The following is a 14,940-nucleotide window of genomic DNA, read 5'->3' as shown; positions in this document are numbered from 1 at the left end:
TCAGTAGTGTATGTGTGTGAATGAGTGTGTATGGATGTTTCCCAGGGATGGGTTGCAGCTGGAAGGGTATCTGCTGCGTAAAACGTATGCTCGATAAGTTGCTGGTTTGTTCCGCTGTGGTGACCCCTGATTAATAAAGGGACTAAGCTGAAAAGAAAATGAATGAGTGAATTTTGATATTGCTTAGTTTAAGTCTGCTGTCCCCGTGCGGCTGTCATGTCCTTTTGTTGTTATTACAGCGAGTTGCTAGCGACAGCGAGTATGTTAAGAGGCTGAACTTGCAGTTATCGACATCCCATTGAACCATTTGAGATGTCACAACGAGATGTTGTTGGCAAGATGGTGGACATACGCCACTTGTGTACTACAGGTTACGCCCCTAAAGCTGGATTTATACTTTCGGACGAGGCTTTTATACTTGCCGCATTCGCCGTTGTGATATTCGTTAAAACGACGGGGGACGGTCAAAAGAAACTGACTGAAAAGTCAGACGCATAAACAGAGAAGTAGGAAGTTTCTGGAACTACCTCAAATCAATAAATTCATTCAAGATGTTTTAACAAATAGCACGTTCGCCTCACAGCAAGAAGGTCGCTGGGTCGATCCTCGGCTCAGTTGGTGTTTCTGTGTGGAGTTTGCATGTTCTCCCTGCGTTCGCGTGGGTTTCCTCCAGGTGCTCCGGTTTCCCCCACAGTCCAAAGACATGAGGTACAGGTGAATTGGGTAGGCTAAACTGTCCATGGTGTATGAGTGTGTGTGTGTGTGTGTGTGTGTGTATGTGTGGATGTTTCCCAGAGATGGGTTGCGGCTGGAAGGGCATCCGCTGCATAAAAACTTGTTGGATAAGTTGGCGGTTCATTCCGCTGTGGCGACCCCGGATTAATAAAGGCACTAAGCCGACAAGAAAATGAAGGAATGAATGTTTTAACAGATTATTTTTATTATTTTAATAAATTATTTTAATGATTAAGTTTTTTTATAACCATTCAAGATTTTTAAAATAAAATGTTGATGCATTACTTGCTTTTGTTGTATATCTTGGATAGTTTTACCTATTAAAGTTAAACATTAATGAGAGGACAACATCTGTTGCTCTGCAAATATATCTTTTATTATGGCAAGAATAAAAGCAAAATAAAAAAGTACACTTAAGTTACTAAAAAATGCTTCATTTTTTTATATTTAGCCCTCTTCACAATTTGCATATCACTGTCTGGTTCCTTTCCTCTTTTTTTTGCTAAAAAGGCAATAATAGTCCAATTATTCTGACCATTATCACCAATAAAGCCTAGAGAAATGGCAATGAGGTTAAAATATTCCTTTCCAGTTATCAAAGAAATAATTTGTTCCTTAATTATAGATTTGTAACTATTAAATTGTTTTAAATTCAAGATTGTAACATATACATCAGTGTTAAAAATATAAATGGTGGACATATTCAAATACACAAATACATATTCTGTAATAGGCGAGGCAGTGGCGCAGTAGGTAGTGCTGTCGCCTCACAGCAAGAAGGTTGCTGGGTCGAACCTCGGCTAAGTTGGTGTTTCTATGTGGAGTTTGCTTGTTCTCCCTGCCTTCGCGTGGGTTTCCTCCGGGTGCTCCGGTTTCCCCCACAGTCCAAACACATGCGGTACAGGTGAATTGGGTAGGCTGAATTGTCTGTTGTGTGTGTGTGTGTGTGTGTGTGTGTGAATGTGTGTGAATGTGTGTGGATGTTTCCCAGAGATGGGTTGCGGCTGGAAGGGCATGCGCTGCGTAAAAAACTTGCTGGATAAGTTGGCGGTTCATTCCGCATTTATTAATCCCCGGATTAATAAAGGGACTTATCCGACAAGAAAATGAATGAATGAATGAATGAATATTCTGTAATGGTGTACAGGGTCTCCACTGTTGCCATGGCCTCTTATGCTCATCCCTCAGGTTTTTCCAAACCTTTTAACAAAAACTGTCTCCTTTCCCACTGCTGTTGCAGTTTCTAGCCAAGAATTTTTGATCATCTGGTTTAGGCTTGGGCCGTATCCAAATTTTGATACCGTCAAACCTCCTCCCTATTTTACCCCGGTATCCAGTATTACCGTGCATAATAGAAAACAATGATGATGTAAGGCTCAGACAGCGTCACTAAACTGTTGGCTTGTGCCTAAACCATTCAGACACTGAATACCGTATATGCAACCCGGTTCGCGGTCACCTGTTTGTCTTGTATTAGAGATCTGCGCTGGACACTTTCTCATTCACACACACACACACACACACACACAGAGAGAGAGAGAGACACACACAGCTCTACATTCTCTCTCTCGCTCTCATTCACACACACACACACACACAAATTCATTCCCGGACCTCAAGAAATCTGGTCGGCTCCTGCGGTACAGCAGGTGGAATGGGGACCTCTAGTTCGTATTTAACGTCTCCCTTCTCGTTCGGTCGGAACCGGTAATACTGCAAATCTGCAGGTCACTTGGTGCGCGACTTGCAACCTCATCATCTCCCTCTCTCTCCTCCACACTGTCCCGTGATGACAATCACGCACAGGGCCGGAGCAAGCTGAAATACCGCTCTAGGCAGAGCACGATCACGCCGCCCTCAACCCCAATGTGAAATGAAAGTGACCGGTTATGAAAATGAAGTGAGGTGTCGCGGACCTATTTTGGCGCTCTATGCGCGGATAAAACTGAGGACGCGCGGGTGCTGAGGGAGGTGTCGCGGACTGACGGACACCGCTCTCTCTATTCTGTTGCCCTATGCGTGGATATAACTGAGGACGCGCGGGTGCTGAGGGAGGGAGGGAGGTGTCGCGGACACTGCGCTCTTTATTCTGCCGCCCTATGTGCGGATATAACTGAGGACGCGCGGGTGTCATGGACCTCAATTCTGCCGCCCTATGTGCGGATATAACTGAGGACACGCGGGTGCTGATGGGGGTGATGCTGATGCCGCCCTCTCTATTCTATCGTCTATGCGCGAATATATCTAAGAACGCAGGGGAGGTTTCGCGCAGGTGGTAAGGGAGGTGTCGCAGACGCCGCCCTCTCTTTACTGCCGCCCATGGCGGCCGCCTAGGTCGCCTCTATGGACGCGCCGGCCCTGATCACACATACGCATTGGTAGGCATCAAATAAATGATATTTAATATTTAATACTTGTCTCCTATTTAAGTGCATTGTTTTTTATGACGGTATTGAAACTGACACCGTTGCCATTTTTAGATCCCACAGTATACCATATTACCATATTACTGCCCAAGCCTAATCTGGTTATCTCTATGATCAGGGATCATAAAGATGTCTGTTCAGTCGCACTGTTTCAGACAAAATCTCTTCCAAATGATTTACATACAACTCAAATGAAACGCGGCGCCGCGCAAACTGCTCGCTCGAGTCTCAAAAAAAAAAGTTATGCGCTCCACCTGCCGAAATCATGTTGCACACACCCAAGCAAATCTCCGCAAACTCCACAATGACGTCACATTCGTCACGCGCACTCAAACGAACTAGCGGACGCGTCAAATATAAACCAGCTTTAAGGGCCCTTCATGTTACACCCCTGTCTCACAGTCTGCAGACAGACCCTACTCGCCATGGCTGCAGAACTACAGACTCGAGGTGCCGTACGGGTCAAACACCGGGCAGCGCAAAGTAAATAGATTTACAGTCTGCATTAAATACATTTACAAAGATGAAAACGAAAGATGTTTTTTCTGTAATTTTAGTGAGTTTCAGGTTGTTTTGTATGAACACAATACAGTTTCAGTCGCTTTTTTTTTCCTTTATTATTTTTTTAATTTCAGTTCATGAACATTTAAATTGTTCGTTCGTTTTAGTTAACTATAATAACCTTGGTTCATGAAAGAGTGGCAAAACTGTTATTAATAAAGGTGCTTCTCTCTCTCTTTCTCTTTGTCTCAGGGTGGCTCTGCTGGAAATGCTGTGGGCTTCAGACTCTCGTCTCTTCTTTCTCTGGCCGACACTAAAGCCAACAAACCCGGGATGAACCTGCTGCACTTTGTGGCTCTGGTCAGTGTGTCAGCTCTGCTGCTCTATTACATGATAATACAGCAATAAATTCGAGAGTTCACACTTAGCTGATGATTGATTATAAAGCGTGTTTGGCATGCTGTCCCAGGAGAGAGCCCTGAGCTCATAAGATCGTTTGAGCTCAGGGCTCCCTCCTGTTTGCAAGGCGAGAGGGAGTTTAAGCTCAGGTAGATCTGGAGAACTCCCCTGCTGTAGTAGCTAATGAACAGATAATGATCACTCTTAAGAGATAACTACTGACTTGGAGCATGTCTATGGTGCTGATTTGGATTAGTCAATTAACCTAAGTTGCATGTTTTTGGACGGTGGGAGGAACCCGGGGGAAACCCACGTGAGCACGGGGAGAACCTATAAACTCTGCACAGCAGCATCAGCTGGCTTGGTAAGGACTAGAACCAGTGACGTTCTTGCTGTGAGGCAACAGTGCTAACCACTGGGCCACCGTGCCACCCATCTAGGAAAAGAGGAGGACTCGGGGTGGAAGGGGGGATTCTTCAAAATGAAGATGGCTGTAATATGGACCTGTGGGTATTTATAGTTGTTCAGGAATCGTCTGATTGGAAAATCATAAATTCAATAATGCGGGACCGGCCGTGATCAATCATAAACACATGATCCTCTCAATATTAGTTCATAAATAAACTTCACCTAAATATCTGTGTGCATCTGGAAGAAGTAAACATGTGCACTGTGTGTGTCTGTGCAGGAAGCTGAGAAGAAAGATCTGCTGCTGTTTCCAGACAAACTTCTGCATGTGCAGCGAGCAGCACGGTGAGAGCAGCACTCCACAATCACTAGCTGTGTTTCCATATAAAGATGCCAATTACATTTATATGCAAAACTGAAATATTGCATGAAACTTTTGTGAATAAAGCAGCATTTCCATCCACAAACGAGAACAGAATCATCACTTCCTGATAAACTTGCTCTAATATAGCTGGAGGAGTGGAGTCTGCTGCACTGTTGGCATTCTCCACTGTGGTGTTTGATCTCCTCTAATAAATGAGCTGCGCCTCAGAAGACCAAGACCAAACACAGTGAACACGGTGAATGTGGTGGCTTCTAGAGGCGTGGGATGGGAGTGCAGAAAGATGCTCAAGACAGTTCTGGAGGGAATAATACTAGGAGAAGAATAATACTGAAGCACTGTGATGACGGATTGACGGAGGGCTGAGGCTTTTTAAATAAGCACAACAACAATTCACATCTGCAGCAATGGAGAGCTGCAAACATGGAGAGCTGCAGACCAACATTAATGACACAAAGAAACACACACACAGATTTATATCTGTCAAATGATCTGGCAGACTCTACAGCACATCTTATTGAAAAAATGTTTATCCTACAATTTTTTATGTGCATTTTCATAATTTATGCATATTTCTTAAAGCATTTTTATATGATATTCCAAAATGTGCATTGAAATAGGCAGATGCAAATATACACCACTGGGTAAAAGTTTGGGGTCAGTTTTATTTTATTTTTTTCATGTTTTTATATTGAAGAAAATTATTCTGTTCATCAAGGCGGCATTTATTAAATGTAAATAAAAAATTATTTAAATTTAAATTGTTAAATATTAATTACAGTTTGAAATAACTGCCTTCTTATTGAATGTAGTTTCAAATAATTACTCCAGTCATTATTGCTTTCATTACTATAACCATTAATAATAATAATAAAAATAATAATACATTTTTTAAATAGTAATAATAACAATAAAATAATATTAATAAGAAATAATAATAATAAAATAATATTAATTTATAAAAATATATATTAATAACAACAATAATAATATTACTAAAAATAATAACAATAATAATAATTAATAAAACAATATTAATAATAATAATAATAATAATGATGATAACAATAATATTTAATATTAGAGTGATTTTTAAAGGAAGATGTGACTGAAGACTGGAGTAATGAAGCTGAAAATTAATCCTTAAAACACTTGAATAAATGATTAAATTAAATTATAATCCACTTTTGAACAGTTATTTAATAGTGCAATAACTATTCACTCTTTGTACTGTGTTTATGATGATAATGCAGCCTTGGTGAGCAGGAGAAGCTGATTTTAAAACATTTACAAATCATACTAACCCCAGACTTTTGACTGGTTGTGTAGCTAATGAGCAACACAGGCTATTTATAAAAAGTAGTTATTTATAATGTCTAATAAATGTATTAATATTGTACAGGAGGTCTGTTCAGATGGTTTATAATGTAACATGAAGCTGATTGTTGTGTTTTAATCCATTGTGTGTGTGTGTGTGTGTGTGTGTGTGTGTGTGTGTGTGTGTGTGTGTGTGTGTGTGTGTGTGTGTGTGTGTGTGTGTGTGTGTGTGTGTGTGTGTGTGTGTGCGTGTGTGTCTAGAGTGTGTGTGGACAGTATTCACACAGACTTTAATTCTCTGAGCCGGAGAGTTCTTCAGCTCCAGCAGATCCTCCACACAGATGAAGAGCTCCAGTCCTTTCTAAAGGTGACCTGTGACCTCTCACCTCTGACTTTGTGTGTAATTTTTAATGTCTACTGGAGCATCCCTGAACCTTTAGCATACTCGTTTCAACATGCTACAGTTTGGTACACACTAATTATGTTTTCCAAAACTATTCAGAATGGATAGTATGTAAATCGGGACGTAATAGTTAGTGTGTGTGTGTGTGTGTGTGTGTGTGTGTGTGTGTGTGTGTGTGTGTGTGTGTGTGTGTGTGTGTGTGTGTTTCAGAGCGCTGCTGAAGCTCTGCAGGATCTGAGCGTCAGTATTGATGAGCTTCAGAGGGAGTCAGACGCTCTTCTTGATTTCTTCTGTGAGGATAAAGACTCCTTCAAGCTGGACGAATGCCTAAGAATATTCCAGAACTTCTGCTCAAAATTCAGAAAAGCAGTTCAGGTCAAATGTTTTTTTTTGTTTTTTTTTCATTGCCGCACTTATTATACTCATTTTTTAATTGTTATACTATATTTTATAAGTATTTAAAATGACTAGTGTATCAGACTTCATCTTTTTTATTCAGTATAGTACTGTACTGTTTGATGTATTAATAATATTTATTGTTTTCTTACTTATTTTTAATATGCATCATCAACTGTTATTGCTTTAACATAATTCTATGTATTTTAATATAATTTATTTACTATTTTTTTCAATAGTATTTATTTACTATTTATATATTTTTTTGTAATTATTTATTGAAAATAATACGTAACGAATGTCTAATATTTATTATCTTTTTTAATTTGAATATTTTTTGTTTAGTTTAGTTTTAATCCGTTTATTTATTTACTTATCGATACCTAACATTCATTAAATATTGAAATATTAGAATTTATATTTATATATATGTCCAGCAAGTTTTTACGCAGCGGATGCCCTTCCAGCCGCAACGAATCTCTGGGAAAATATAAATAAATGCTGCTCAGTTGGCATTTCTGTGTGGAGTTTGCATGTTCTCCCCGTGTTGGCGTGGGTTTTCTCCGGGTGCTCCGGTTTCCCCCACAGTCCAAACACATGCGCTATAGGGGAATTGGGTCAGTTAAATTGTCTGTAGTGTGTGTGAATGAGTGTGTATGGATGTTTCCCAGTAATGGGTTGCAGCTTGAAGGGCATCCACTGCGTAAAACATATGCTGAATAAGTTGGCAGTTCATTCTGCTGTGGCGACCCCACATTAATAAAGGGACTAAGCCGAATAGAAAATGAATGAATTAATCAATAATTATTTATTAGTTTTAATGCAATTTATTTACTTTCAGTGCAGTTTTTTGTTTACATAATTGTTGAAGCTTAATATTTATTTTTATCTAATTATTATTCATACATTTATTTAAATGCAATGTTATTATATATTTTAAAATTATACTTATTAATATACTGTATATTATTTATCATGTAATTATTAAATGCGTTATTTAATCTAATTTAGGTTTTTAAAATGTATTTAAATTTTACATTTTAATTTTATTTTCTTATTTTGATGTTCATTATAGTTATATTATTATATGATCATTGTTTTATTATTGTTTTTTGTTTTTCTTTCTCAAGAGCCAATAGTTGTATTTCTTTACAAACAGAAATATTTCCATATCTATTAAATATTCCAATTAAAATATGTTCTATTTCTGACAATAAATTAAATCCACCCTATTCAGGAGAACGTGGAGCGAGGAATGTGGGAGGAGTCTCGGCGCAGGCGTCTGAGGGAATCTGAGGACAAGCGTCACTCCTGGGCGGGGCATGAAGGAGCAGGCGGGGCTTACGAGTTAAGATCCAGTAGTGAAGCAGATGTGGAGGCGGCTTTAAAGAGGGAGGGGCTTCTGGAGCTTCTCCACAGTCCACTTCTGCGGCCCAGAAACAACCAGCGCTCGAAACAACAGAAGATTGTGAACACACACGAACTTCCTCCAATACACGCGCTCTCTATAACAGACACACAAGTTCAAAACGAAACAAACGCACAGACTCAGGCCAGCGAATGTGAGAGTAGCACAAAAACAGAGGAGGTTGTTGACCACCAGGAGGTGCTCTCCATATCACCGAACACCGACCTCCAAACTACTGAACATACAGAAGTGACTCCAAATATGCTAAGTATCGACGATCAGAATAAAAAAATAAATACGTCTGAACCATTGATTAACATTAAAGAAACACAAACAACCTGCAAACCACCAGCCGCCTCTAAAAACAGAGTGTCTCTTTCTGCTAAATCGTCATTATCTCGTAAATCTGAAACTGCGAACGTGAGAAAGGTCGTTCCTCTCCGTCAGTCCGGTTCTGCTGCGCAAAACAATCGGAATGATCCCCAAAGAAAACAATCAGCTCGCAGCTCACCGGTGGAGAAGATTTGTCGATTAACGATGTTGGGCGCTGCTCAAAATGTGCGCGATTCCACAATCAAACCTCAAAATTTCGCTCGCAACACTATTGCATCCGCGACACGCATCGGAAAACAGTCTTCGATTCCTAATGCGTCTCCATTGATGCGTACGACTTCACTTAGACTCTCACAGGACAACAAAAAACAGGAAATGACAACAGGAAGTGATTGTCTGATGCCCCCTGCTGGACAACATAGGAAAAGCAGAAAAGCTAACGATTCCAGAAACCAATCTTCAGCTCAGAAAGTGTTTCCTTTAACACGTACGGCTTCATTTAAGCTCTCGCAGGTGAACAAACAACAAGAAACGACAACAGGAAGTGATTATCCGATGCCCCCTTCTGGACATCAGTTGAATAGCAGTAACACTGTTGATTCTAGAAAACAGTCTTCGGTTCCTAAAGCGTCTCCACTGATGCGTACGACTTCACTTAGACTCTCGCAGGACAACAAACAACAGAAAACGGCAGCAGGAAGTGTTCATTTGACACCCCCTGCTGGACAAAAGAGGAAAAGCAGGAATGCTAACGATTCTGGAAAGCAACCTTCAGCATATAATGTGCCTCTATTTATGCGCACGACTTCAGTTAGACTCTCACAGGACAACAAGCAACAGGAAACTGCTGGAGGAAGTGTTCATTTGACGCCTCCTGCTGGACAACAGAGGAAAAGTGCAAACTCTGTCGATTCTGTAAACTATTCTTCAGCTTATAAACTGTCTCCATTGACGCGCACCGCTTCGCTCAGAAACACTCTCGATTCTGGAAACCAATCTTCAGCTCCTAAAGTGACTTCACGAATGCGTACAACTTCGCTTAGACTCTTGCAGGACAACAAACAACAGGAAGCCACAGCAAGAGGGGATCATCTGATGCCTCCTGGTGGACACCAGAGGAAGAGCAGAATCACTGTCGATTCTGGAAACCAATCTTCAGCTCATAAGGTGTCTTCATTGGTGCGCGCTGCTTCATTAAGTCTCTCAAATAGGCACCAAGAAACAGCAGCAGCAAGTGGTCATCTGAAACCCCCTGCTGGACAACAGAGGAAAAGCAGAAACACTGTTGGTTCTGGAAACCAATCTTCAGCTCCTAAAATGTCTTAACTGATGCGTACGACTTCCCTTAGACTCTCACAGGTCAACAAGGAAACTGCTGGAGGAAGTGTTCGTCTGACGCCCCCTTCTGGACAACAGAGGAAAAGGAGAAACATTGTTTACCAACTCATAAAGTGACAGACGCTTGCAGATCGACAAACAACCGGAAGCTGTGTAAGAACGTGTTTTTTTAGCGCCCCCTGCTGGACACCAGAGGAACAGCAGCAGCCCAATTTCTGAAAACCGAAAAAGTTTGAGGATCCTGTGATAAAACTCTGATGAAACAGGTCTGGAGGTAGAGAGAGGGGGAAGTGATGGTCTATGTTAGGGATTGGATAAAGTACATCTAGGTGGTCTGGGAACAACATACCTTTGAATGTCGTGACTGGCCAATCAGAATGAAGTATTCTAGACAGTCGTGTGATAGGAATTTATAACACTTAGATTTTAAATTATACTACAGTCCAAAAGTTTGGTCTTTTTCTAATGTCTCTAAAAAGAAACCCTCTTCTTTACTGAGTTTTAATCGAAATACAGTAAATTAGGAAATATTGTAATAACTTAACATTTCAAATTGACTACTCTTTTGTTAAAAACATCCACTGAAATAAACTGCAGTAAAAATGCAGCAGATCAATATTTATTTAACATTTTTTTTTGCATAAATCTGTTAATCAACCTCACTTCTGATCAAAACTACTGAATTGTTTGAATAATTTTAGGATTTTACTCTTTTAAATGTTTTAAATTTTAAATTTTGTAACTGATCTGGTGAAAAACACACAAAATGACGTATTTTCAATGTAAACTGGACTGGATTTTTAAAATATTTTATCATGTGTCTTACAGTCTCACATATTAGTATCAACATCGGCTTTGATGCATTGTTAGATTTTCATTTGTTCTCTCTAATGTTCTGCCGGTGGCTGTTTTAGCCCCATTGACTTCCATTATAAGTACATTTGATGGTGCATAAATACGCAGTCTTTGTTTTTGTTTACTCCATCTAGTTCTGAGAGCTGGGGTCTGTTCTTCGTACATGGATTACTCCGTTAGCTAGAATTGAATACTGACGATTTAACACGATCCAGGATCGTTTCGTTCTTCAAAGCTGATCCGAGAGTTGTTGTCATAGCAACAGTTCTTCTAGCTCAAACCTGATTGGGAGCAGGTTCAATTCATATAAACAGGATTAGATCGGCTTAGTTCAAGCAAAGATAATACAGAAGGTATGCTCCAAATTCTGATATTTTCCTACAGTAGTAGTTATATACACTTGGGAAAATGGTACAAATTTTTTAACTATATATATATAAAGTTATAGTCATTAATAAAATAAATAAAGTTATACATATTAATAAAACTTATGCAATCTGCACCCTCGAAATGAAAGTACAAAGACTGCCACCTGCTGGTGCAAAGAGAAAACTTATTGATATGAACTTTTTTGATCGCTTTAGTACAAATTGTGTATAATAGAAATGCACAATATGTCACTTTTTTTTAAAGCAATAATACATTTATGCAGTCATGAACATGTTTTGATAGTTAATATGGTGGTGATTTGATGCTTCACAAAAGTTGCAGACGCCTTTACCAATATGAAAATGCTTTTGTAAACATCCAGTTATTCTTTACACCGATTAAAAAAACGGCTACTATAATAAAGAAAATCTTCTCTAAATGTGGAACTAAATACACTGATATGCAGTGAAATACATGATGAATACTCTTGACACATGAAAGTGTAAAGCCTGCAGCTCACAACAAATGTGGAAGGTTATTGCGTGTCATATTTAACAAACTGTTTACTGCTAATTTTCTGTAATTTTGCTCACATGGATAATTGAATATTAATCAGATGATGTCATTACGCTGCTGTGCCGTCAGCCAATCATTGCATTGCTGATCATGATTTCGAGGATCGATAGATCTGTCCTTCACAACACACGCAGCGATCCCAGATCAGTTCATCCAGACATTCTAATCTGATTCTCGAACTTGTTTGATTCCAGCAGCAGGGGGCGCTGTTAGTAGCTGAAAGCTGATTCACCCTGCTCTCACTGAACTCTTGGAACTTCTAGTTTATATGATCCTAAAGATCTGAGTGATCTGTTTAGGTTTGTATTCAGTGAGCATATCTGTAATGTGTTGAGCTCATAGGCCATTTAGTGATTTATAGAGCAGTAATAATACTTTAATATCTATTCTGAATGTAACTGGGAGCCAGTGTAAAGACCTGAGGACAGGTGTGATGTGCTCTGATTGTCTGGTTCTAATCAGAATCCTGGCCGCAGCGTTCTGGATGATCTGCAAAGATACTTTGATGTCTTTGACTATACAAGCATGAGCTGGAAACAAAGAGACAATCGGTTCCACACCGGACCAGGTGGGAATGCGGGAAACATAATCTTATCAATGTTTTATAAATGGAGTCAGATAAAATGAGGATAAATATATTGGTGACACTTTACAATAAGGTTCATTAGTTAATGCATTTACTAACTTGAACTAATCATCATGAACAACACATGTACAGCATTTATTAATCATAATTGAACATTTACTAATGCATTATTAACATCCAACTCCATGCTTGTTAACATTAGTTAATGCACCATGAGTTAACATGAACTAACAATGAACTACTGTATTTCCTTTAACTAACGTTAACTAACATGAACAAATACAGTAGTAAATGTATTGTTCATTGTTTGTTCATGTTTAATTAACATTAACTAATGAACATTATTGTAAAGTGTGACCAATATATTAATATTCTAAACCACCTCATACTAAAATTGGAGACACATATAGGTTAAATTTAAAGTAAATCAACATTGTGCAAAGGGCATTGCCCACAGGGAAAACCAGCAACAATCAAAAATACATGCTTAATATGGTGTCATGGTTTTGTAATCAAAAAATGTGTTTAGAATCAAATATGCGCATCAGCTCTCAGAACTAGATGGAGTAAACAAAAACAAAGACTGCGTATTTATGCACCGTCAAATGTGCTTATAATGGAAGTCAATGGAGCTAAAACAGACACCAGCAGAACATTAGAGAGAACAAATGAAAATCTAAGAATGCATCAAAGCCGATGTTGATTCACATGTGCAAGACTGTGATAAAAGGTTTTAAAAAGTCCAGTTCTCTATTACATTTAATACTGAAATATGTAACTGTGTGTGCTTTTTCACCAAATCAGTGACATCATTTATGAATTTGCCAATTAAAGAGTTAAACTCCTGTAATTTTCTGAGTAGTTCAGTAGTTTTGGTCATTTACAGATTTATGCGATAAAAATGTAACAAATATTAATCTGATGCTTTAATAGAGCAGTTTAATTCAGTGGATGTTTTCATACTGAACATAACTAAGGGCTAGTAAATTTGCCCAGAGTACATCATTGAGTTCTTTAAAAATTCAAAGCATTTTCTCAAAATAAGATTTGTCAAAAAAATCACTCCATTTGCTGAAACAGAGAGAGAGTTATGGCCAAACTAAGAGTCAAAATCACACCAGGGTGGATGAAAATGGCCCAACAGCACACGAGGGCTAAAATACCTGTTTCTATGTAGATATAAAGTGAAATGTATTCCTGTGACTCTACTCTGGACTTTTAAAGTTTCACAGGATCCATAAGAAATCAATATCATGATGATGATTTTTGTTCGTGTTAAAACACACACACACTTGCTGATCCTAATTTTTCTGGAAAGTGTGAAATGAGTTTTTTATTTTTCGGGATTTAAGGATAGAAAGTTTTAAATGGCATGTGTTGTAGCATTATTAATGTATTTATAGTCTCTTGATCAATTTACAAAAACAAGCTCTCACTGATGGGGATGTAATGGTAGAGTAATTATCATGAATATTAACTTCATCATCTTTTATTATGTATAAAATTGTTCAGTTGTGTTTTATTTTGTATATAGAAATAACCTGAGTTACTGAATTAAGAATAATGTGACTGTACACGTGAATAAAATTATTTTATACTTAATAGTTGGAAAATATATATTCAATTCAATTCAGCTTTATTTGTATAGCGCTTTTACAATGTAGATTGTGTTAAAGCAGCTTCACATAAATGGTCATAGTAACTGGAACAGTGTGGTTCAGGTTTTAGTGTTTAAGTTCAGTTCAGTTCAGTTTAGCTCAGTTCAGTGTGATTTAATCATTACTGAGAGTTCAAACACTGAAGAGCAAATTCATCGATGCGTAGCTCTACCAATCCTGAACCATGCGAGGCAGTGGCGACAGCGGAGAGGGAAAAAAGCTTCAGCAAAAGGAGAGTGAAGAAAAAAACCTTGTGAAAAACCGGACTCACTTCGGCACGACCATTTTAATTTCTCCGCTGGCCAAAAGTCTTGTGCAGAACTGCAGTCTCAGCGGTGGAGGCTGGAAGCTATCCTCAGCGAAGACTCGTCTGTCCCTGGAGCGTCACTGGAATCTCATTCTCTCCACTTCCCTATGACCACCAGCGCAGCAGCAGCTCAGTCAGGATACAGCCGGGTCCCAGATATGGACACCTTGGGATCATCTCGTCGCTGGTATATATACTGATGAACTGTTATGTCTTCCTTTTAAAGTAATCTGTGCAACATGACCAACATTCATTTTAACATTTTCAACATTCAACATTCATTCTCCTTTGGCTGACTCCCTTTATTTTTAAGGGGTCGCCACAGCAGAATGAACCGCCAACTATTCCAGCATGTGTTTTACACAGCGGATTCCTATCCAGCTGAAACTCAATACTGGGAAACACCCATACACACTCATTTACACACACACACACACATACACTACGGCTAATTTAGTTTATCAATTCCCCTATAGGGCACGTGTTTGGACTGTGGGGGAAACAGGAGCACCCTGAGAAAACCCACGCCAACACGAGGAGAAC

The 14,940-nt window shown here is 39.0% G+C and overlaps 2 protein-coding genes across 16 annotated transcripts in view; both read left to right on the top strand.

Moving 5' to 3' along the window:
- The window catches only part of LOC101882071 (uncharacterized), a 34,343-nt gene extending 20,309 nt beyond the window's left edge, over nt 1–14,034 (top strand). For 7 of the 15 annotated variants that reach the window (XM_087307867.1, XM_087307870.1, XM_087307869.1 and 4 more), the window contains 5 exons: nt 3,915–4,022; nt 4,750–4,814; nt 6,430–6,535; nt 6,782–6,946; nt 8,205–14,034. In XM_087307867.1, coding sequence (XP_087163993.1) covers nt 3,915–4,022; nt 4,750–4,814; nt 6,430–6,535; nt 6,782–6,946; nt 8,205–10,034 — 2,274 coding nt within the window. In that variant the 3' untranslated portion in view covers nt 10,035–14,034. The remainder of the gene's footprint in view (nt 1–3,914; nt 4,023–4,749; nt 4,815–6,429; nt 6,536–6,781; nt 6,947–8,204) is intronic. The other 8 variants (XR_015524142.1, XR_015524139.1, XR_015524144.1 and 5 more) reach the window with 4 other exon arrangements.
- tfr2 (transferrin receptor 2) overlaps nt 1–14,940 on the top strand; it is a 1,009,002-nt gene that overhangs the window by 56,254 nt on the left and 937,808 nt on the right. The window lies entirely within an intron of this gene.

Source organism: Danio rerio, chromosome 23, assembly GCF_052040795.2.
Source record: "Danio rerio strain M-AB ecotype USA chromosome 23, GRCz13ab, whole genome shotgun sequence".
Classification (NCBI taxonomy): Eukaryota; Metazoa; Chordata; class Actinopteri; order Cypriniformes; family Danionidae; genus Danio; species Danio rerio.
Note: the sequence above shows the minus strand (reverse complement) of the source record. Positions and strands in the feature narration are given on the sequence as shown.